The sequence below is a fragment of the Sus scrofa genome, chromosome 17, assembly GCF_000003025.6.
Source record: "Sus scrofa isolate TJ Tabasco breed Duroc chromosome 17, Sscrofa11.1, whole genome shotgun sequence".
NCBI classification, from domain to species: Eukaryota; Metazoa; Chordata; class Mammalia; order Artiodactyla; family Suidae; genus Sus; species Sus scrofa.
Window position 1 is genome coordinate 16989998 of NC_010459.5, and position 23410 is coordinate 17013407.

General features: G+C 41.6%; 1 protein-coding gene across 3 annotated transcripts in view; it reads left to right on the forward strand.

Annotated features, from left to right (window-relative positions):
• PLCB1 (phospholipase C beta 1) overlaps nt 17200-23410 on the forward strand; it is a 738118-nt gene continuing 731907 nt past the window's right edge. Inside the window, exon 1 of one of the 3 annotated variants that reach the window (XM_021077401.1) lies at nt 17200-17721. In XM_021077401.1, coding sequence (XP_020933060.1) covers nt 17623-17721 — 99 coding nt within the window. In that variant the 5' untranslated portion in view covers nt 17200-17622. The remainder of the gene's footprint in view (nt 17722-23410) is intronic. The other 2 variants (XM_021077400.1, XM_021077402.1) reach the window with 2 other exon arrangements.

Below are 23410 nucleotides of genomic sequence, written 5' to 3' on the forward strand. Positions count from 1 at the left end.
CAAAAAAAAAAAAAAAGTGTGTATGTGAAGAGGGGGAGGCTGAGGGAGTATTTACAATTTTTTGCCTCTGCAGTGTAGACTATTTATTCATTTAAACAGGGGTCTTCAACGAGGAATTCAGATCAATGACAATAATATTTTTGGTGGCTCTTTAAAAAAATTTTATTTATTTATTTTTAATAAAGAGTAGTTGATTTATAGTGTTTTGTCAATTTCTGCTATATAATGACCCAGTCATACATACATATACATTCCTTTTCTCATATTATCTTCTGTCATGTTCTATCCCAAGAGATTGGATGTAGTTTCCCGTGTTGTAGTGTAGGACCTCATTGCTTACCCATTCTAAATGTAACTCATACTAAGTGAAGTACGTCAGAAAGAGAAAGACAAATACCATATGATATCATCTATATGTGGAATCTAAAATTCGGCACAGATCAACCTGTCTACAAAACAGAAACAGATTCACAGATAGAGAGAACAGACTTGTGGTTGACAAGAGGCTGGAAGAGAGAGTGGGATGGATAGGGATCTTGGGGCTGATAGATGGCCTTTGTTAATGAAGTTTTTTGCCTGTATCTTCATGAATACGGAAAAAAATAGAATTAAGGGATATTATTTGGAGAGGAAAACCAGATACTTATTGTAAAGTCACTTAAATCAATACAGAAAATGTAAAGTTGTATAATTAAGAAAATGGTGACTACAACTACAATGGTGTTTGTCGTTGTTGTTGTTGTTGTTGTCATCTCCATGGCATGCAGGCATGCAGAAGTTCCTGGGCCAAAGATCAAACCCAAGCCACAGTAGTAACAGCACTGACTCCTTACCACTAGGCCATGAGAGAGCACCAAGTTTTTTGTGTTTGTTTTTGCTTTTGATTTTTTTTTTGGCCATGCCTGTGGCATGTGGAAATTCCTAGATCAGGGATTGCACCAGTGTCAAGTCACGGCAGTGACATTGCTGAGCCCCTAACCTGCTGTGCCACAAGGGAACTCCAACTAATTCTTTTTTTTTTTAATGAAAATATAGTAGATTTACAACGTTGTGTTAATTTATGTTGTACAGCAAAGTGATTCATTACACACATATGTATATACACTTATTTTTTTATTTTCTAGTATTTTTTAATATTTTATTTTATTTTGCTTCTTTTAGGGTCACATCTGCGGCATATGTAAGTTCCCATGCTAGGAGCTGAATTGGAGCTGCAGCTGCCAGCCTACACCACAGCCACAGCAATGTGGGATACAAGCTGACTCTGAAACCTATACCAGAGCTTATGGGTAATGCTGGATCCTTAACCCAGTGAGCAAGGCCAGGGATTGAAACCAAATCCTCATGGATACTAGTTGGGTTTGTAACCCGCTAAGCCACAATGGGAACTCCTACATTTAAAAAAAATCTTCTTTTCTATTATGACTTATTATAGGACATTGAATATAGTTCTGTTTTTTATCCAAATATCAAAGGTCCGAGTAGATCTTGTTTTTTATCCCTTCTGTGTATAATAGCTTGCATCTGCTAACCCCAACCTCCCCCTGCATCCTTCCCCCTTGGCAACCACAAGTCACTTTTTGTCCACAAGTCTGTTTCTGTTTCATAGATAGGTTCACTTGTGCCATATATTAGATTCCAGATATAAGTGATATCATATGGTATTTGTCTTTCTCTCTCTGACTTACATCACTTAGTATAATAATCTCTATGTCTATCAATGTTGTTGCCATTGATGGTTTTAGGTATTTCAGAATACAGCCCAGCCATGGTCATTCCTAAGAGAAAGTTTGAAGCTATAATAAAATGTAGTGGTCAGGCATTTTCAGGAGTCAACTGCTTTCTAACTATCCATAAAGTAGGAAAATAATATTTTGTCTTATTCTACAACCTGCAATATTTTTACTAGTTCTAGCCAAGATTAAAAACATTAGGTAATGTATATGATATATATGTAGTGGGATTATATGGGAAAACTGCTGTTACTCCAATATTCCATTGTCCAGAGTTCTAACTGAAAGTCTTGTTTCTCTCAAGTCTCATTCTCTTCTGCCTTTTGAACTGTCTTTGAACCCAAAGACCTGTGGCAATCTACAGGCTCTGTGTGGAAATTAAAACCTTGTGCTAGCCTTCCATTTCCAAGTTCTGTTTTGGCTTTTATTTACCAAATATTAACTGATTGCCTACTGTAACCTCTTGTTCATTGAATTCGTGTATTCATTTAAGTGGGATATTGATAACATTTAAAAATAATAATCATTTTTAAGGCTATGGTAGAGAAAGCTGAGCTTAGGATTCAAATCTTGGCTCCTACGTTACTGATGAGATGACATTGACAAGTGGGTAGTTTGCCTCCTAACTATCACCTTCTCACCTTTAAATTGAGGATAGTAATGTTACTTGCATCATGTGATTATTGGAATAATACATGAGGTAATATGCATAAAGTAAGAATGTAGTCAACTTAAATAAATAATAAATAAAAATAAATAAATAATGATAGCTAGAAGTCATACTTTGTTAACACACCCATATCACAACTCATGGAAAAATCTTTGCTGGAAAATCTGACCAACATAAGAGACAAGACTAAAAATATTGATATTAATGTTAACTAAGGAAATACTCCAGCCTGATTACCCTACAGTAGTCATATTGAATAAGCTTTGCCTGTGTCTTTAGAGATTTTAATCAGTTTTTTTCTTCTCTCTGCTCTATGCTTTTAAATAAGTCAGCAGCCAAAACCACCAGATATTTGTGGGAAGTGTCTGATATGAAAGATAGAGAAAAGCAAATAGGAGAAAGTAACCAGGTGGGAACAAAGCCTAGCCATTGAAAGAAGACTTTAAAAATAAACAGAGTAAATTAACATTAGGGAGTTGGAAATGAGACCAGGAGGCTATAAAAATGATCATTCCAAGAACAAAAAAAGAGCTCTTTAAAATTCAAACCATGATAGCAGAGAGGAAAACAGAAACAGAAGAGTTGGAAGGTGAAGTGAGAAAATGCCACAGAATGTAGAGCAAAAAGATAAAGTAGGAAGACAGTGAAAAAAAAGAAAGAAAGTGAAGAAAGGAACAATCCAGAAAGTCCAATATCTGAGACAGGAGGTGTTCCAGAAGGAGAGAAAATTAAAGGGAGGAAGTAATATATAAAACAATTCTAGAACACTTCCCAGGCTTTATGACATGATTTTCTAAATTAAAAGAACCCAATGAATACCCAGCATAGTGAATAAAAATAACCCAAACCAAAGTACAAAATGCATGTAAATTCAGAGTGTTGAGGACAGAGAGAAAGTCCAACAAATTTTCAGAGAAAGAAAAAAATGTTTTTCATATAGAATATCAAGAAAGAGGATTAGGATTCTCAATAGCAACACTGGAAGCCAAAAGACAATGGAAGAAAGCCTTCCAAATTCTGAGATAAAATAATTTATTTTATTTTATTTTTTTTTTTTTTAAGGTCTGCCCTTGCTGTATATGGAAGTTCCCAGGCTAGGGGTCTAATCAGAGCAACAGCTGCTGGTCTACACCACAGCCACAGCAACATAGGATCCCTGCCTTGTCTGTGACCTACACCACAGCTCATGGCAAAGCTTGCAGATCCTTAACCCAGTGAGCGAGGCCAGGGATGGAACCTGCATCCTCGTGGATACTAGTTGGATTCGTTTCCACTCTGTCACAGTGGGAACTCCCAAGAAAAATCAATTCTAATGTAGAATCTTCTGCTCAGCCAAAATATCAAATAGTTTTGAAAGGCAAAATACAAGTGTTTTTATACATATCAGTTGCCAAATCGTATATCTCCCTTGCATACTTTTCAGGAAGCCACATAAAGAAAAAATCCTTGAAATCAAAGGGTTAAGCAAAAATGAGGAAACAGGAATTAGGAATTCCAACAAGGTAACAAGGCAAAGGTAATCCATTTGCAACCTCAGGAAGAAAAATACCCAGGAAACAGTGGCACAAAGCTGTGCAGGGCAGAGAATTCAGATCAGAAAGGGGCAGATGTGCCAGAGAAGACATCTTCAAGAAAAAGATAGAATATGAGCATGTTCCCGCATATCATGAGATTTCAACAATTGAGACTGATATTTAGGTAGAAGTAGCAGTAAGAACAAACAACCTGAGAAAATGATAGAACAACATATAAGGAACAAAATATTATGCAGGAAAATAAAAGTAATTATGACAGTTGCATGACTCAGCTATGAATAGACTATATATATACATATACCTATGTTTAGTAATGACAATGTAAATATAAAATATAGAGCTAAACAGCATTAAGATAAATGGTGGTATAATGAGGGAAGGGGAAAGATGAGGAAAATGATAAAAAGCAAAAGTCTTCATCTTCTATATTGAGAAAGCAACCTCCAGTGAAGAGAGTGAATCATTAAGTAGTGATCTGGATGTATTATTTTGTGATTTAGAGTTAAATGGCAAAAGAATCAGGTAAAATAATCAAAAGTACTTATAACTGAAGAGAGGGAAATTGGGTGAGGCTGGGCAAGGAGACTGCCTCTATTTATAAGAAGCTTTATTTATACATTTAATGGACGCTTAAAAATTAAGGGTTCGTATAATTTATGAAAATAACATCTAAACTAAAGTGATGTATCAGTGACACTCCTTTTATCGTTTTAAAAAAATGAAGACAGGGAGTTCCCGTCGTGGCGCAGTGGTTAACGAATCTGACTAGGAACCATGAGGTTGCGGGTTCAATCCCTGCCCTTGCTCAGTGGGTTAAAGATCCGGCATTGCCCTGAGCTGTGGTGTAGGTTGCAGACGCTGCTCGGATCCTGCGTTGCTGTGGCTCTGGCGTAGGCCAGCGGCTACAGCTCCGATTCAACCCCTAGCCTGGGAACCTCCATATGCCACGGGAGCGGCCCAAGAAATGGCAAAAAAAAAAAAAAAAAAAGACAAATATTTCTCCAAATAAACAGGTTTTAGAGAGCTTTCAAAGATGAATACAAACACACACACACAGACATATGGACTTTCATCATTATCACCAAGCAATTATTTTCTAGATGTGAAATATACCCCTCCCCCAACTGTGTGAATACTGCAGTTCTTTTTTTAAACTTTTATCTGTAGATTTAATCTCACATTCTTGAGAACTCAAACCTGCCAAGCAACTTTACAGCTAAGGCTAGCCAACGAAAAAGCAATGACCAACCTCCTCTGTCCCTTCTTCTGGGAAAAAAAAATTATACAAACACAAAATATGTTTTATTACTAAAAAACCTTCCAAAAATGGAACAAGATAATAATAGGCCTCAATCAAAATTTATATATCTTTGCCTAAATGAAGGATTGGAAATTAAACATATACAAAAGGGACAAAAATTATGTAAATTGGTTAATTCAATATTTAAAAATTCAAATATCAACGATTAGCAACTTAGAAGCATGTGGTACACTTTTTTGGAGTAGCACTGATTACTGTACTATGAGAAAAAGAATCAATTCTCTCAACACCAGGGATTAAAAAAAGAGAGGGCATTAAGACAAATGAATTCTCTGAAAATAGAACTTAAGCCACATGTTAGCTTTCTCATGTGGTACAATATTAGTTTTTCGCCACCACACATAAAAACATATTCTAGGAGTTCCCTGGTGCTACAGTGGGTTAAAGGTCTGGTGTTATCACTGCTGTGGTGCAGGTTCAGTCCCAGGCCTTGAACTTCCACATGGCGTGGGCCTGGCCAAAACAAAAACATTCTAACATTGGTAACTAGGTAATTGGTATGTTGCCCATGGAGTGTGAAGTGAACGCGGGTTTTTTTGCCCAACTTAACAGTCCATCATAACTTAGCCTGTGACTCCATTATACAGAGTTGGCTTCAGCTATTCTGCAAAGAAAATACATCTCAGGAAATGAGGCTGAATATATATGCTTAGAAGGCACCATGATTATTTTATATGTAATAAAATACATTCTTCTTAATGAGAAGAAACTAATTCTTAAGAAAGCTGGAATCAGGACTCCAGGACACTGGAAAATCCCTCATTTGCCTGTGGCACTAATGCATCACACAGATACTTCTCAGCTCCTCTGTGTACACCAATCCCTTTGGTTTTTTGTGACACGGTAGGTCTGTGGTGGGAGCCCAAGATTCTGTATCACTAAAGAGCTCCCAAGGGATGCTGATGCTGCTGGTCTGTGGACCACAAATTGAGTAGTTAGATCTAAATGATGCCATAAGCTTCTCATTTAGTAGATTGCTAGGTTTCCTGGGTTGACATAAAAGAGAGAAAACTAATTATAGGGTTTAATAGATTGCCTATCACACAATAGGAACTCAGTGAACATCTTTTGAATGACTCTGCTATCCTTGGACAAGTATGAAGTTAAAGAGAAACCCCGGAGAACATATCTTAGCCATATTTAATGAGAACTAAACTCTTCTCTATATATGCTTGGTGGAATTTTAGATTTCATTTACACAAATAACACTAATGAGAATTGCTATTTTAATAACTGAACTTCTCACATGTTTGCAGGAAAGATTCATTTGAATAATTATAAATTAGATACACCAAACATTGTTTTATGGGGAACATAGTTTTGCAAGATGATTTCCTTAGACTTTTCTTTATTCTGGGTTTTGCTGTTGCCAGGCTGTTTTTGTAGCTATGGGGTTCTTATGGGCCAAATTTTATATTCACTTACATTCACCTAGTTCAGACAGGTGCTCGTCTTCATGAATAAAACATTTTTTGCTTCCAACCTGCTATATGCTGTGGGCTTCTTTATAGTTTACTAGTAGAATTAATTGGAGCTACACATTCCATGCTACAGAGAAATAAAGAAACAGGATAATTACGAGGCAATAAATGCTCAATCACTTAAATGGAAAGATTCAAGGAGCCTTAAACCATTTGCTTCCTATAGAACAGGAGTTTGCAAACTACAGCCCATGGACCAAATCCAGCATGCCACCTGTTTTTGTAAATAAAGTTTTATTGGAACACAGAAACACCCTTTTATTTACATACTGTCTATGGCTATTTTCAGTCTATGGTGGTGGACTTGAGGAGTGACAAAGAGCGTGTGACCTGCAAAGCCTAAAATATCTACTCTCTGACCTTAAAATGTTTGCCCATCTCTTCTGCCATACAACTAAAGAATATATATTTTCTAACACATTAATTTGAGCACTTCTGCTTGGTAAGATTAGAATTAGAATGTAGGAAGATTGCAAATCTTACATTGTTTCATTCTTTGGAAGGTTCAATGGCAACAGCTTAGCTCAAATAACTGAATAGGTATTTTGTTTGTGTGGGTAAGTTCTCCCCATTGTCCATTTCCAACTTAATGCTTTTTTCTTTCTTTCTTTCTTTCTTGGTCTTTTTGTCTTTTTAGGGCTGCACCTGCGGCATATAGAAATTCCCAGGATTGGGGTCCAATTGGAGCTGTATCTGCTGGCCTATGCCACAGTCACAGCAATGCTGGATCCTTAACCCACTGAGCAAGGCCAGGGATGGAACCTGTGTCCTCATGGATGATAGTCAGATTCGTTTCCACTGAGCCTTAAAGGGAGATCCAGTTTTTCTTTTTCCACCACTCCCCAAAACAAAAGTGAACTACTTGTTTCTAAGGCATTTTCTTTTTTTTCTCTCTGTAGTCAAGAGAATAGGATGTTTTGCATATTCGTGCTTATGACTTGTATTTTTTTTTTTTACTGCAATTTTAAGTAAACCATTCTCCAAGTTATTTTTCTTTTCAAATTTATAACATAATCACTACCATCTGTTGTTTGCCTTAGCTGGTCTTCGATGCTCCTTGTACATATTTGTATATGGGAATCTGATATTTAATACATACCAGTGTAAGTAGTCTAAATTAGGGAAATGCATATGTATTTATAAAATATCTGTGTTTACTCAATAAATATAGGCCAAAATCGAATTTTTACCTGTCTTCCAGTGCTAACTTGGTACTTTTTGTGAATGCAAACATCTAGCTTAACATCATTCCTTATCTATATGATTCAGTTTGGCATTACAAAGCTGAGGCAACAACGATGTGGCATTATTTATTTATTTCAGTCTTTGAAATTGGAAGGAAATGGGAATATATTTTTTGAGTCATGCTATTTGGTGAGATAAAGAATGAAATTGTCCAACCCCTTATTCTGTCAATTCCCTAGCATAGTATAATGCCAGCTTTAACATAAAAGAAAAAGCCCAAGTTCACAGTCTCTGTAAATCATCATAGATTGATGTACATGGTGACATCTATTGCTGTGTAACCTCTACAGTGGCATTGGGACCTGTGTTTATTTAATTTATTTATTTATTTATTTATTTATTTTCTCATGCCTGTGGCATGCAGAACTTCCCAGGCCAAGGATAGAACTTGAGCCACAGCAGTGACCACACTGACTTCTTAACTAGTAGGCCACCAGGGAACTCCGGTGGAATCCACTTTTAATAAAATGCATCACTATGCCAGGTCCCTGACATCCTTAACCTTACATGTACTTTGAATACAATTCTTTTTTCCATGAAAACCAGTGTTTCTACCCTGATCCTGAATTGGTATAATGACTGAAACACCAGCAATTTCTTCAGGAACAGAAATCCTGGGGAAACACATGGAAAAAGCAAAAGACATTTTTTCATAACCTGTTGGCACAGAGCACTGAAAGACATTTAGAGAACTTATGTGGAACAAAGCGATAGCCCTAGAAGCTACCAGAATGTTTGGTGTTTGCGTCTACATCAGTTAGGGCTAGTTATGGCCACATAGGCTGAAACCCCCCAAACTGTAGGGGTTTAAATGAGATAGAAACCTTTTTTTTGATGTAACTCTAGGTGATCCAGGGTGATGGGACTGTTGGGAGACCTAAGGACTTCTATCTTGGCCCTGGCTCCTGACTTCCATTCTCAAGGTTATCTCATGGCTGAAAGTTCAGCCCTCAAGTGGACATTCCAGGCAGTAAGAAGGGGGAACAAGGGAATGTGAGCCAAGTACACTGTCATTCCAAATTAAAGTTGGAGGAGGCCATTGAGACCACATGATCTGTTGCATCAGGATCTGGGCAACTGAAGGCTCCTGCCCCATCCCTGTCCTTGAAATGTACATTCTGGGAGTTCCAGTCATGGCTCAGTGGTTAACGAACCTGACTAGTATCCATAAGGATGTGAGTTCCATCCCTGGCCGTGCTCAGTGGGTTAAGGATCCTGTGTTACTTGAGCTGTGGCGTAGGCAGGCAGCTACAGCTCCAATTGGACCAGTAGCCTGGGAATCTCCATATGCCATGGGTGCATCCTAAAAAGGCAAAAGACCAAAAAAAAAAAAAAAAAAGGAAAGAAAGAAATGTACATTCTGCCCACAATTATCATGGTGGGAGCCATTTTCAAGGACACATCCTTGAGAGACCATGTGCTGTTGAGACCATTTAGATGGGATGTGTGACTGAACCTCCTTAAGTATAAACTTTAAAATTCTTGCAGGTGGGTGGGGAGATCTATTTCTCTTAGGGTGCCCAAGACAATCCCTTAATTTTATGTTTAATTTTAAAAAATTAAAGTATAGTTGATTTAGGGAGTTCCAATTGTGGCTCAGCAGGTTAAGAATTCAACATAGTGTCGTGAGAATGAGAGTTCAATCCCTGGCCTCGCTCAGTGGGTTAAGGATCCTGCATTGCCACAAACCGAGGTGTAGTCTCCAGCTGCAGCTCCAATTCAACCCCTACCCCAGGAACTTCCATATGACTAGGGTGCAGCCCTAAAAAGAAAAAAAAATTATATTTGGTTTACAGTGTGCCAATTTCTGCTATACAGCAAAGTGACTTGGTCATATTCATTCTATTTTTTAAATATTATTTTCCATTGTGGTCTATCCCAAAAGAGAGAATATAGGTCCCTGTGCTATACAGTAGCACCTAGTTATTTATCCATTGTAAACATAATAGTTTGCATCTACTAACCCCAAATTCCTAGTCTATCCCCTTCCTTCTCCCCTCCCCCTGGGCAATTAAATGAACCTCTACAAAACAGAAAGAGACTCATAGACATAGAGAAGAGAGTTGAAATTCCCTTTGTAACATGCCACCTAATGACAAGGCAATCAGGAGTGTTTGCCTCTTTCTTTGGTCCCTTCCTGTCCTCTATGTATGGGGACCAGTTACAATGCCTCCCACTCCCCCTTCTGCCCCCCACTCCCCCTTCTGCCCCCCACCCTCCCCCACCCCTAGCCAGAACAATGGAGATTTCAAACCCAGTTCTGCTGGTCTCTAGGTAAATGGATGCTGTATAGGCAACCAGAGCCTCTCTAACAGAGAAAACTTCTTCTTCTTTTCTCTTCCTCCTCCTCTTTCTTTCTTTCTTTTTTTTTTTTTTTGAATTCCAGATTTTTTTTCATTTTTTAGAGTTTTATTGAAGTATAGTTGATGTGCAATGTTGTGATAATTTCTGATGTACAACCAAGTGATTGCGCTCTACCTGTACACAGAGACTTCTCAATGAGCACCTTTCCCCACTACTATTGTATGTTTTGCATAATAATATGATGGGTTATAACCAGAGTTTGCTCCTGGATCTAGGAGGTGGGGCCATGATAGAGAAATGAGAGAAGGCCAGAAAAGAGAAATGAGAAATGAGAAAAGGCCTGATTGGAAACACAAAGTCATGTTCTTGTTTGCTAAAAGCCCGAGAAAATTCAAAAAGATGGTCATCCATGATTTTTAAATGTTAGTGTAGCAGTAAATGGTGATCGAAATCCTTGCCTAAGAAGAAGATGTACACAATTGGATAACTGATCTTTAGTTTAACTAGGTGGAGAATTATTACCTGAAAATAGTCAATAGGCCAAATGAGTTTTTAAAAATGTGAGTTCATCCATATGTTCAGAAGCTCAAAGATAATAATATATCTCCTTTAAATTCTGGTGAGTTGTCACAAGGGACCCAAAAGTTGGTGGCTACATAGGACTGTGCTAACTTTTTTTTTATATATAGAGCAGAGATGATAAAATGACTCCTGAAGATTATGTCTTGGCACTTATGTGTCTCAGTCACTCTGTCAGAGAGTCTGGAATGGCCGGAGGGAAGCAAGGTAAGGTGAAAAGGTCTTTTCTTGAAGCTTCTCATCATTTTGAGGCATCATTTGAATGGGCCACATACCCTAACATCTCCATTTTCTTTGAAATCAGATTCTTCTTAGAGCATCTCTCCTTAGACATTTTTGGACCCGTGCTTCTAATTTTTTTTGCCCCCAAATGGTGTTTAAGGTAGTCAGACAGCTTTCAATGAAATCCTTTACTTTAAATGAAGGATAAAATAGAGCTTAAATGAATATCATGTCATTTTTCTTGTTTTTTAAAAAGGAAAAAAAAGCATTATTTTTGTATCATAACTAAAGCAATCTGAAAGCTTTTTCTTTTGTGTGATAGAATTTAGAGAAAGTGCATTGTGCTATTAAGAAAGGGTTCAAGGAGTTTCCATGGTGGCGCAGCAGAAACGAATCCAACTAGTAACCATGAGGATTCAGGTTCTGTCCCTGGTCTTGCTCAGTGGGCCAGATATCTGGCATTGCATGAGCTGTAGTGTAGTTTGCAGATGTGTCTCAGATCCCACGTTGTTGTGATTGTGGTGTAGGCTGGCAGCTGTAGCTTTGATTTGACCCCTGCCTGGTAACTTCCATATGCCATGGGTGCAGCCCTAAAAAGCAAAAAAATAAGAAGGAAGGAAGGAAGGAAAGAAAAGAAAAGAAAAGAAAAGAAAAGAAAAGAAAGGGTTCAGACAAGATCCTTGGGGTGGGGGGTGGCAGTGGGGAAAAGCATAGCTTTTTTCCATGCACCAGTGATAATTTTTTTTTATTTGGCCACACCTATGGCATATGGAAGTTCCCAGGCCAGGTATGGAATCTGGGTTATAACTATGGATCTTGAAGGACAGGCCATGGGATCAAACCTGGGTGCCACAACCCACTTTGCCAAAGCAGAACCCCACAATAGTGATAATTTTGTCTTCTTTTGAGTCCCTGCCTGTCTCAGGGTTTTACTTGATAATAGAACTCACTGAGTCAGAACTTGGCAATTTCATCATGATGCCTGTTCTTATTTACCATCTAAGATGTATAAATCTTATCTCATATTGATGTGCAATGTAATGATGATAATAATGTTGCTCATGACATTTACTTCTTAAGTACTCCCAAAGTATAGTTCTTATTCACAGAATCATACTGCGTAAGTCATTAGGTGACTTAACCCTGTGGTCCTTTAGGGACCCAGGCTAACAGAGGCTCTGCTTTTTTTCAATACGTGGTTTTCAGGGTCATAGTTGGGATCATCTTTATTCCAGAAAGTCAGGCAAGGAAAGGGTATGGAGCAGCTCAGATGGAGGGTTTTATGTACCAAAGACTATTTAATGTAACACAGATGTGGTTATTATAAAGCTGGTTCTGGGCAGTTTTTCCTCCATATCTCTCTGTTATTAAAAAAAAAAATAGAGCTGGAGGAACTCTGATGCCTAGCTGCAATTAGAACGCATTTATTTGTAATGGAAAAGAACTTTTGAATTCAAAAAGGTTAGTGATGAAAATGGATATGATTAAAGTTTATAGAATCAATGCAGGCAGAAAGAAGTTGACTAAATCACAGACCACAGAATTAGGATGCTGTCTTTGAATACTGCTCATAAAAATTTATTCTATGGCACAAAAAGGCAATATAGTACAATTTTAGAATAATTATAAGGGCATTAACTTCTACTGATTAGTACTCTGTGACAGAGACTTACATACATGATTTCATTTGATCTTCACAATAACTCTTCAAGATAGCATAGTGTGGCAATTAAATGTATCTGCTCCAGGGTCAAGCTGCCTGGGATTGAATTCTGGTTCTTCCACTTATTAGCTGGAAAATCTTGGACATGTATTTAATCCTTCTTGATTCTGTTTTCTCAACTATAGAATGGAGATGATAATGATAACACAGTTCATGGGGTTAATGTGAGGATTAATGCATTAAAAGTGTAAAACCCTTAGAATAGTACATGATAAGCTTTCATTATCATTATTATTTACCAAGTATTATCCAGTATTAGGCTTCTGTATTTCAGAATTGGTAGAACTGGCTCTTGGAAAGGATATCTGTTCAAATCACAACATCCATCCTTTTCACTGTGGCAGGCATCAAGTGAGTGGATGAACTGCTAAGAGGCTGGGTCACAAAGCACTGTTTTCTAGGGGAATTGGGAATATTTATATTATATTGTGGTTAAAAGATCTGAGCTGTAAGTTCTAGAAGTGCTTAGCATGATGGTTAAGAGTTAAGTTCTAAAGTCAGAGATCCTAGGTGTCAATCCTGAATCCAAGTTGTGTAAATTCAAGCAGGTTAATTCACATCTCTAAGTCTCAATTTAATAGTCAGTAGATCGGGGGTGTAATAAAGTGTCCACAAGATCAGCTGAGACTAACAATAAGCCTTAAGCAGTAAAGATACTTATCGCTTCACTTATCAGGAAGTCTACCGATATGCAAAGGGTTAACAATCATATGAAGGATTAATCAAGGTTCTTAAACTTGTTTGTAGCTGGCATTCCTCTTCACAGGGTAACACAGAGAGAGGGAGAGGAGAGAGAAGCAGGTCCCACCTCCCTTAATCTATTGGGTAGGTTTGGGGCCCCTAATGATCTCCTAAACCAATCACAGAGAAGGAGAATGCGATTCTACGATTGGTTTAGACCCATAGACCCATCACAGTTCATTTCCTGAGAAGAGGGCGGAGCCACTTTCCCTAAGCATAGCCATCTGAACCAAATCAGGGTTTGCTTAACAAGAGAAAGAGGGTGGGCGGGGGCTGTTGAACAGCAAGTGTTATGTTATTGAGTATATTTGGGGAGTGCTTAGCCTAGTGCTCTGGCCTATAGTGAATACTCAATAAAGGTTAGCTTTGCCAACTTCCCGAGGCTGACATTCCCGAGTGCAATTCTGTGCTGTCACAAAAAAACAGACCTTTTTATTGTTTTAAAAACAGAACAGAGCATTGAACTTGATGTATCACAGGCCTGGCTCACACAATTTTGGATGTTCTTACCCATCCTCTTGCATGGCAAAAATCCCCGTGCTTTAAAATGACTTCTGTCTTGTGTCTTTAACCAAAGATGAGGAAATGAGGGAGTTGAACCAAGTTGCCTCAAGCCTCATCTTACATGTTGAAGGGGGTTATCCCAGAGCCCTCCTGGATCAAAATGCATCCTTCTGCAGGCAGAAGAAGCTCCCACAGCCCATGTTTGTCTTGAAGACAAACACTGTTCAGAATTCCACAGCTTTATTTTCCCTACATTCACAGCAACAAGCAACAGCTGGTAAGGATCAAGAATACTAGATGAGTCAGCCAGCTACTTCCACAATAATGAAATAACGGTGTGTAACAAATGACTCCCCCCTCCCCCAGCTCAATGGACTCAACAGTGAGCTCATTTATTGTCATGCTTATAAGTCTGCATGTTGGCTGGGTTATGGCACATCTAGGATGGGGTTCTGACGGACTTGCCTCCAGGCTGCACATCAGCCCTACGCCTGCCCCATGAGGTTCCCTGAGACGTGTTTGTCTCATGGCAATGACCAGAAACCCAAGAGGGCAAGCCCAACCTCACAAGGATATTTCAAGCCTTTTCTTAGGGCACATCTCCTGACATCTCATGGGGCAGTATCAATGAGGTGGATAAATACACAGGTGTCTAGTTGAAAACTCTAAGGTCACATGGCAAAGTGTGTGGATGCAGAGGACAACAAACAGAGAAAGATGATGTAATTATCCACCACAAAAAGGCTCATTCTATCATCTCATGTAGCCTAGAGCCCATTTCCATTCCTCTACACTCCTCTTCTGGAGAGCACCTCTCTGGTCTATCTTACCTTCCTATGTCATTCTGGTGTAAAGCCTATTTGAACAATAATCTTTCCAGTAGATACCTGAGCGATTGTGGAGGGCAGTAGGGGAAGATGTGAGAAGAGAACAAGGCCGGTAGGATGTTGTAGGCACAATTGAGAAGGGCAGGGATGCTGCAAGTAGAATTGTGTTGCTGTTTTGCAGAGTAAAGAGAAGCAGTGTGAGGATCTGATAGTGCCTTGCCTTCTGCTTAGTAACTAGCAAGCCAAAGCCACTGAGGAGAGGGTCTATGGACAGTATACTCAGCTTTTAGTTTAGGATATGGGATCAGAATGAAACAAGTCAGTCTTTAAAGAGATTCTTTGTAGCAAGCGGCTTCCAAGGACAAGGTGAGGCCCCCAAAAGAAAGCAGGGGTCCTAAGTTGTGTTCACCAGGTTGTCCATGGTGCTGCTAATCAATATGGATTTTTTAATGCATTGAAATATGTAATTGGGTTAGTTGGATTAAATTCCCCATGGGATTTTTTCGTAATATTTTTACTGAGTTTATCAACACTGGGCCTTGGAAGCCTCGGGGGCAGAGGAAGAAAGAACAAATACTTAAAAGAATGTTTCTCTCCTTCTTTGTTCATATTGTTTCTTCTTTTTAAATTTTTATTTATTTATTTATTTGCTTTTTAGGGCCGCACCCATGGCACATGGAGGTTCCCAGGCTAGGGATCCAATCCGAGCTACAGCTGCCAGCCTACACCACAGCTACAGCAACATGGAATCCGAGCAGTGTCTTCCACCTACACCACAGCTCATGGCAGTGCCAGATCCTTGACCCACTGAGCGAGGCCAGGGATCAAATCTGCAACCTCATGGTTCCTACTCAGATTCGTTTCTGCTGCGCCACAATGGGAACTCCCTCTTCTTTTTTAAGGTCACTTTTATTGAGATATAATTTACTGATGATAAAATGTACTCATTTTAGGTATACAGTTCTATAATTTCGACAACTGTAAAAACACATGATATAGAACATTTCTATTCCTCTCAAAATTCCCTGGTTCCCCTTCCCTGTCAATCCCAGCTCACTCCTGGCCACAGGCAACTACTGATCTGCTTTCTCTGAACATGGACTAGATTGCCTGTTCCAGAATTCCTCAAATGGAATCACGCAATATGCAGTGTTTTGTGTCCAGTTCCTTTCACTAGGTTTAAATTCTGTGTGATTTATCCCCGTGGTTGTATGTGCACTCTTTTTTAATTGCTGAATAGTATTCCATTATTTGCCATACCACATTTGTTTATCTATTCACCAATTGACTGACTTTTGGTTTCCAGTTTTGGGGGTATGATGAAGAAAGCTATGAACATTACTAAACAAGTCTGTGTGAACATATGTTTTCATTTCTCTTGTACAAATACCTAGGAGTGGGAGTTCTGAGTTTTATGATAAGTAAATGTTTAACCTTATTAAAAACTCTTCTTCCTAGTGGCTTTACCATTTTATACACTCTCCAGTAATGGATGAAAGTTCCAGTTGCTCTGCATCCTCTCAAACACTGTTATAATTAGCCTTCTAAATATGATCTACTCTAGAGGGGGAATCTCTTTGTTTTAAAAGAAATGAGAAATATTTGTTGAATGAATGCCAGCAAATATCCTACCACCTTTGTTCCTAAGTGAGCAAGTTTCTATCTGTAAGACACCTTACTCTCTCTCCTTCTCTCCTCTTCCTGTCTGTCTCTGTTTGACACGACCCCCCCCCCCACGCGCACCCATACACTGGCAAGTGGAGGCCTATCTCCTTGGGAAATAAAACCATTGTTTCTCTTAGAATGGGCTTGCTGTCTCTGAAGCACAACTTAACCACATGCCCGCCCGGGCGTCAAGACCAGCGCGCTGCAAACTCTCAGGCACGGCGAGGTTTCCCCAAAGAGCACTCACTCCAAGCCTCTCAACTGCTCTCTTCTCTGCTAATAAATAATAATTGTCTTTTGAAATAGCTGGTTTGTGGCCAACGCTGGAGAGCTCCAGCTAGAGGGGAAAACTCTGGGTCGCCTCTCCGATCTCTCCCGAAGGCTCCCTTTTTGCACCCCATTTGGACCCAAAGACACTCCCAGACCGGGGCTCCTGTTCTCCAGCAAACCCCCAGGAACGCTGGGCTCCAGGACACCCCTGCACCCCGCCACCGGGGCACGGGGCATGCTCAGAGGCGTCGGCTGCAGTGGGGCCCGGGAGCCGGGAGGTGCCGCTGCGTGCCCGCTTCCCGCTCCTGACCCAGCGCGCAAAGTTGGGCTGGAAGCCGCCGGGGAAGGAGGGACCGAGCGAGCGCGGGTGGCGGGGAAGGGGGGCGGGAGGAGGAGGGAGGAGGGGGAAGGAGCAGGGCGGGGGGGGGGGCGCAGAGCGTGTGTCACTCGCTCTCTCGCTCGGTGTCTAGAGGATGTGCTGAATGGTGAGCCGGGAGGCGGCGGCGGCCGAGGAGCGGTATACGGAGGCGGCTGGCAGCCCGGGCAGCCCGGCTCGGCGGCTCTTCGCCCTCCGAGACTCCGCATCCACCGCGGGCGCCCGACCCCGCGTCCCGCCCGGGCATGGCCCGGCGCCTCGCCCGCGAGCGCCCCGCCTGCTAAGCCACGCCGGAGGAGGTGCGGAGGCCGAGACGCCGGCGAGGGAGCAGACGCGAGAACCTCCGGAGCCGAGAAGGGAGCCCCGCGCCCCGCGCCCCGTCCCTGCCGCGCTCGCCCGGGCCGCCCAGAGCCCCGATGAGCCCTGATGGCCGGGGCTCAGCCGGGAGTGCACGCTCTGCAACTCAAGCCCGTGTGCGTGTCCGACAGCCTCAAGAAGGGCACCAAATTCGTCAAGTGGGATGATGTAAGTCGGGGTGGCCGGCGGGGGCGCCGGCGGGGCGCAGGGCAGGCAAGGGCCGTCCGTGGGGGTGGGGCGAGGGGCGCGTTATGCAATGAGCGCACCCGGGAGGGCGCGGGGGCCCAGGGCAGCTTCTGGCCGCGACCTCCTGGGTCCTCGGGTTCAGTAGTTGACGTCCCTGCTAGTTCTGGGTAGGGCCCCCTGAGGGTCTGAAATCTTGGGGGCCAGTGGAGCTGAAGGAGCAGGCGTGGCCGGGGGACGGGTCTTGAGAGTTTGCTAAGTGGGGAGGGTGAATTTGGGACCAGCTGGAAAGCCTGGGGTGCTAACGAGTCGCACCCCTCTCGGCCCGCAGACGCACCCCCCGTTACCTCCGTTGGCCCCTTTCGAGAAGGAACTGCCCCGGAGTCTGAAACTGTTTAGTGATTGCTCACCGTCTTAGCGCTTTGCTGGGAGCCCACACGGCAGCGGTCCAGCCGACAGGTGGTCGGTGATACCAAACTTTAGCGCCCGGCTCCGCAGAGAAGGGCCCTGAGAAGGGCTGGGGAGGACTCACCAAGGGAAGGCTCAAGAGCAGAGAGGGGGGACCGAGGGGTTCGCGAGGGCTCAGTGGGCCTGCAAGGAACGAGGGAGGGCAAGTTTCTGAGAACTGAGCTGGCTGAAGTCTTCAGTTCAAAATAGAAGAGAAGACATACCCCCCAGTTTACCTTCATCTTTTGCCAGGAGAGGCAGAGCTTAGCCAAGCCCAGATCTCCAGTGGTTTACAGGAACCCTGGACCCTAGGACTTCAAGTGGAACCCCCCTCCCCAATTGCCTTCAAACCTTTAGATTAGTAATCTTGCTGAATGCATGAGCATCTTCCCCACAGAGGACATTTGCTTATCAATTTTATGTCCTGGGTGTCATTCAAAAGATTTGATAACAACCCACTGGAATAAATCTGAGCTGCTGGATCGCAGGAAATTTAGGTCCTAATGACTAAGACATCTTTTAAACAGGGGGAATTACAGGAGAATGAGGCGTTCTTCTTGCTGAAAAGATTTTCCACCTAGTAAATTATAGCCTGTTATCCTCCAGGGTATTTTTCTCTAATCTTCTTAAGCCATTTTCCAGTGTCTGAAAACAATTTAAATATTCCAGGTAGCGAATCCAATTACTTAGCTGAGCGGGTTTGTGTCTATATTTTGTCCACCTGGAAGCGCAAACGGAACTTGGAGGGGGAGCCCACAGCTTCCTTGAAAGCTCACGCCAATTATCAAATGCTGTAGGCATCTTTTTCCTATGGACTTTACACTTTTCTCCTTCTGTCTTAATCTAATGACCGGATGTTTTGTGTAAATGGAATAGGATCTAAACAGTAAGTTCAGACACAGGTGAAATGCTTTATGTCAAGGAAAAGCAAAAAATAAAATAAAATGCAGTTTGACCACAAATAGAACAGCCTTGCCCATCTTGAGATCTTCAAATAGAGAGCTAATGTGATGGGTTTACTGACAGAGTGAAGGGCAGAAGGCATGGGGAGAGAGAGAGAGAGAGAGAGAGAGAGAGAGAGAGAGTTCAGAAAATAAAGAAGGGTAACCCAGTATAAGCTCTGCATTTATTCATGGTGATGATTTTAAACTGCATTTTAAATAATTCTCCCGAATGTCTTGCTTGGAAGAAAAGATGAGTATCCCTTTGAAAATGAAGGTCTTTTATGGAAACACATTTGGATCCATCCAGGTAGATGATTTTTCTGCTGTGCATTTATGTCATATATTTCTTCCTCACCTACTAATGCTGGGCCCTGGACTAGGGCCTGGGGTGGTGAAGAAAGCAGCAAAACCCCTTACTGTTACAGACCTTACTTACTAGGTGGGGGAGACAGAAAATTACCAAGAACACCAGGGATATAGGAAGGATGAGGGATGCAGGGAGGATGAGGGGTGCAGGGAGAATGATGGAGAGGCTGCCACCTGCAGAAGGTGAGAAGGGTTCCTGCTGAGCATTGAACAGTGAGTTTCCGGGGCAGCCTTATAGGAGTCTGCAAGCACTAAGGGCAGGATCGAGAGAATCTCAGAGATTTTGTAGAGAACTCAGACTGCACTCAGGAGTCAAGTTATCTGGAATAGAATGAACCATCCTGCCAGTTCCTTCCTTGGCCTTCTTGGTCTCCATGGTGATCTGTGGAGTAAGAGGGACCAGGAATTTCTTAGGCTGTTTTTTTTTTTTTCTCCCCCTCGCAGGTGTCACCCTTCTCCTCTCCCCATTTCGTATTTGCCCTTCTAGAATCAAGCCATTTTAGGTTATCTGGCTAATTATATTACATGTTAGTGAGACTGAGTGTCAAAGACAACAGAGAACGAGGCCTTGTGTCCAAAGGCTGGGTTCATCTGTTGATTCTTTTACCAGTCAGCTGTGTGACTTTAGCTTAATTGCTTAACCTTTCCGAATCTTTGTTGCCTCTTGGACCGAAGGTAAGAGTGCTCTGCTTCCTGCCTAGTTTATCTAAGAGTTGGCAGTAGCCCATAGGATAAAGCAGCACTTCTGACACTTGAGCTTGCATCGGAAACATCTGGAGGGCTTGGAAATATTTAGACCCCCGGGGCCAAGTTCTGATTTAGAAGGTCCAAGGTAGAGTCTGGGAATCTGCATTTCAGGTACGGTCCTGAGTGATGTTGATGCTGTTGGTTTGGGGACCCGCACTTTGAAACCAGAGGGATATGTTTTGTGGGAAAAAAAAACACAAAAAACTTGGACTCTATAGTAGAGAGCACAATCCTGTTGGCCTGTATATGTTTTCACCGGTTTGTAAGTTTAATTTTATCTCCGTGTTCGTATTTTGAGAAATTCTTCCCCTTGTGACCTTTCTAGGTACCTAGGAGGTAGAAAAACCTCAATGACTTAATTGTGGACAAATTTTTTTAGATCTTCTGGGGTATTTTAGGGAGTGTCTCTGATGCCCAGGCTAACTTAACTCACATTCATGCATTTCTTTTCAATTTCTTATATGCAATGAAACATTTTTGGCATTTTCACCTGCTTCTAGTCAGAGTGTTAGAAAAGGAAAGGAAAAAGAGAAGATTTTTGAGAGGCTGTCTGGCCTGACTTCCTGTCTCTGGGGAGAGGAAACTGCTGTGTTTTTCCTTTGGGCTCTGATTTTGGGAAATACGTGCTGCCCCCCGCCCCAAGAGTGTGCCCCATATGCTTGCGATGAAAAGTAAGTGCTGGAAGGAATTGAAAATATCTCAAATCTCTGACCTCACTTCAAAACTGTAAACCTTCCTCTCTGATCTTTAAAAGGAAGGATGCGCCGACTCATAAAACAGCTTTTCAGTAACTCGCTGGAGAGCATAATGGTCCACTTGAAAATGCTGAGTTTGGGGCTGTCTAGAATTGTGAAGAGATTATCTCTTGTTCCTTGAGTGGCTAAAGTGCCATAATCACTGGTCCTATTGCCCTGACCACCATGTGGAATGGGGGGTGTCACCCAGAGGGTACAGTGCCCTGCATAGTCTGTTGGCTACCTACCAATGTCATGGTGAGGCTATGGGTGCTCCAAGGGTGGTCGTCAAAAGTGTCGATATTGGTGTTAACCAGTCACAAAGGTCAGGTGGTGGGTAGTGGAGCTGGAGCAGGTCCTGGAGACATCCTATAGCACCAGGGTGGGGGATGAACCTTTAATTTGCCTGATTGTGGAAAGATCTGGGGGTCCCCAGGCTCTGTGAAAGTATAAAAAATATTTCAGCGAGTTCCCGTTGTGGCTCAGTGGGTTAAGAACCCAACATAGTGTCCTTGAGGATGCAGGTCTGAGCCCTGTTCTCTCTTGGTGCGTTAGGAATCTGGTGCTGCTGGCACAGGTGGCAGATGCAGCTCAGATCCTGCATTGCTGTGGCTGTGGCATTGGCTGGCAGCTGCAGCTCTGATTTGACCCCTAGCTTGGGAACTTCCATGCACCATGCCTCAGGTGCAGCCGTAAAAATGGGGAGAAAAAAGAAATAGAACTTATTTCAATTTTTCAACTAGTAATGGTGTTTAGGTCTATATAGTCTGAACATCAAGGCCGGGGCTTGTCCTCCAGCACTTGGCCAGCTGATAGAGGACTGACCCCTGGTGGTTTGTGTTTCACCCATGATAGGAAAGGATGCACTTTACTTTTATTTTGTATTTGTCTCCTTGCCTTTATTTTGCATTTGTGTATGACCTGGAGGTGGGTGTGCAGGACTGGGGCATTTGGGAGAGTTGTGTGAGGTGGACAGTAGAAGGGAATTACTTTCTTTATCTCAGGGAGCTTAGGTGATTGTGAGCCTGTTCCTTCTTGTTTCTCTGTGTTGGGCAGGATGTGGAGGGAAAGAAGAAGGTTCCCCAACCCCTGACTTGCCCCCTTTTAACATCTTAGGGCTCGATCTCTTTGTTCTGCCACATCTGGGGCTCATTGGGCTTCTCATTTGCTTGTTTTCTGTTTTTCCACTTTCACCTTCCAAATCCAGAGCTTACCGCGGGTAAGTTGCTTAATGCATCTCAGCTTCAGTTTCCTCGTGTGTCATCTGAGGATTGTAGTGTTTTCTACTGCACAGAAGAGCTGGTACCATTAAAGAGGGAAGGCACGTGCCTTGCTTTGTGTGGCGCTTGACACATAACACTCGATATGTTTTTAGAAGTGATTATCCCCCAGTAATTAGATGGCCGTGAACTTTATCAGAGAGGTCAGTATGTGTTGGGTGACTCTTTTGTTCTACAAGTGGAAAGATCCAGACCTTCCTTCCATTCCCTTTAATGTGTGCTTGATTCTCATATTTTATATTTTGAAAAGGAAAAAAAAATCAGTTTTTTACCCTTTTAAAAAATACAGGTATTTCAGAGAAAATGAAGATATGTAAAAAGCAAAATCTTTTCTCTTTAGAGCAAGTCAACTCTAAAGCATCCAAAAGTTTATTTCTACTTAAAAACCTTAAAAAATATATGGGAATTCCCTTGTGGCAGTGGGCTAAGTACCTGGCATTGTCACTGCAGCAGCCTGGGTCACTGCTGTGACTCAGGTTTGATCCCTGAGTTTGGGTACTTCCACATTGCCACAGACATGGCCCAAAAAAACAAGAAAAGAAAATGTACACACACAGAGTAAGCGCACAAGTGCTCAGAATAAGGAGGAAATAGTTACACAAAACTTGGGTAATTTAGCAAGAAAAAAATTATATGTAAAAGATAAATATATAAAATGATATATATATTATAAATAATTATATATGTTTATATATGTAAAAGTTATAAATATATAAAAGTCATATATATATAAAACAGCTCACGTCATAATCCTGTCTCATAAGTCTAATTTTACATTCAAAAATCATAATTGCTTGGCTGGCTAAATTGTTTGAGAAAAAGACTAGGAAGCTCTGAGATTTGGATTTGCACTAATTCCCTATGAATTTGAAACAGCTCCCTCTTCCCTCTCTACTGCCCTGCCCTCCCCCACTGAAAAACCCAGGGCTAAAATAGGTAATAATAGTAATAACAAACCATGTTAGTATATTGCACATTTCCCAGCATCCTGCACAGACGCTCAGTTAGAACTTCTGCACTACGTAAAATCTACAGTTGTAGTTTCCAAAATGATGACAAGATGAGACTGCCGAGATGAATGAGGAATCGGAGGAGAAGGTTTATGAGGTGGACAGTTAGCAGTGTTCACTCTGGAAAGGTTGTATGGGAAAGAGAG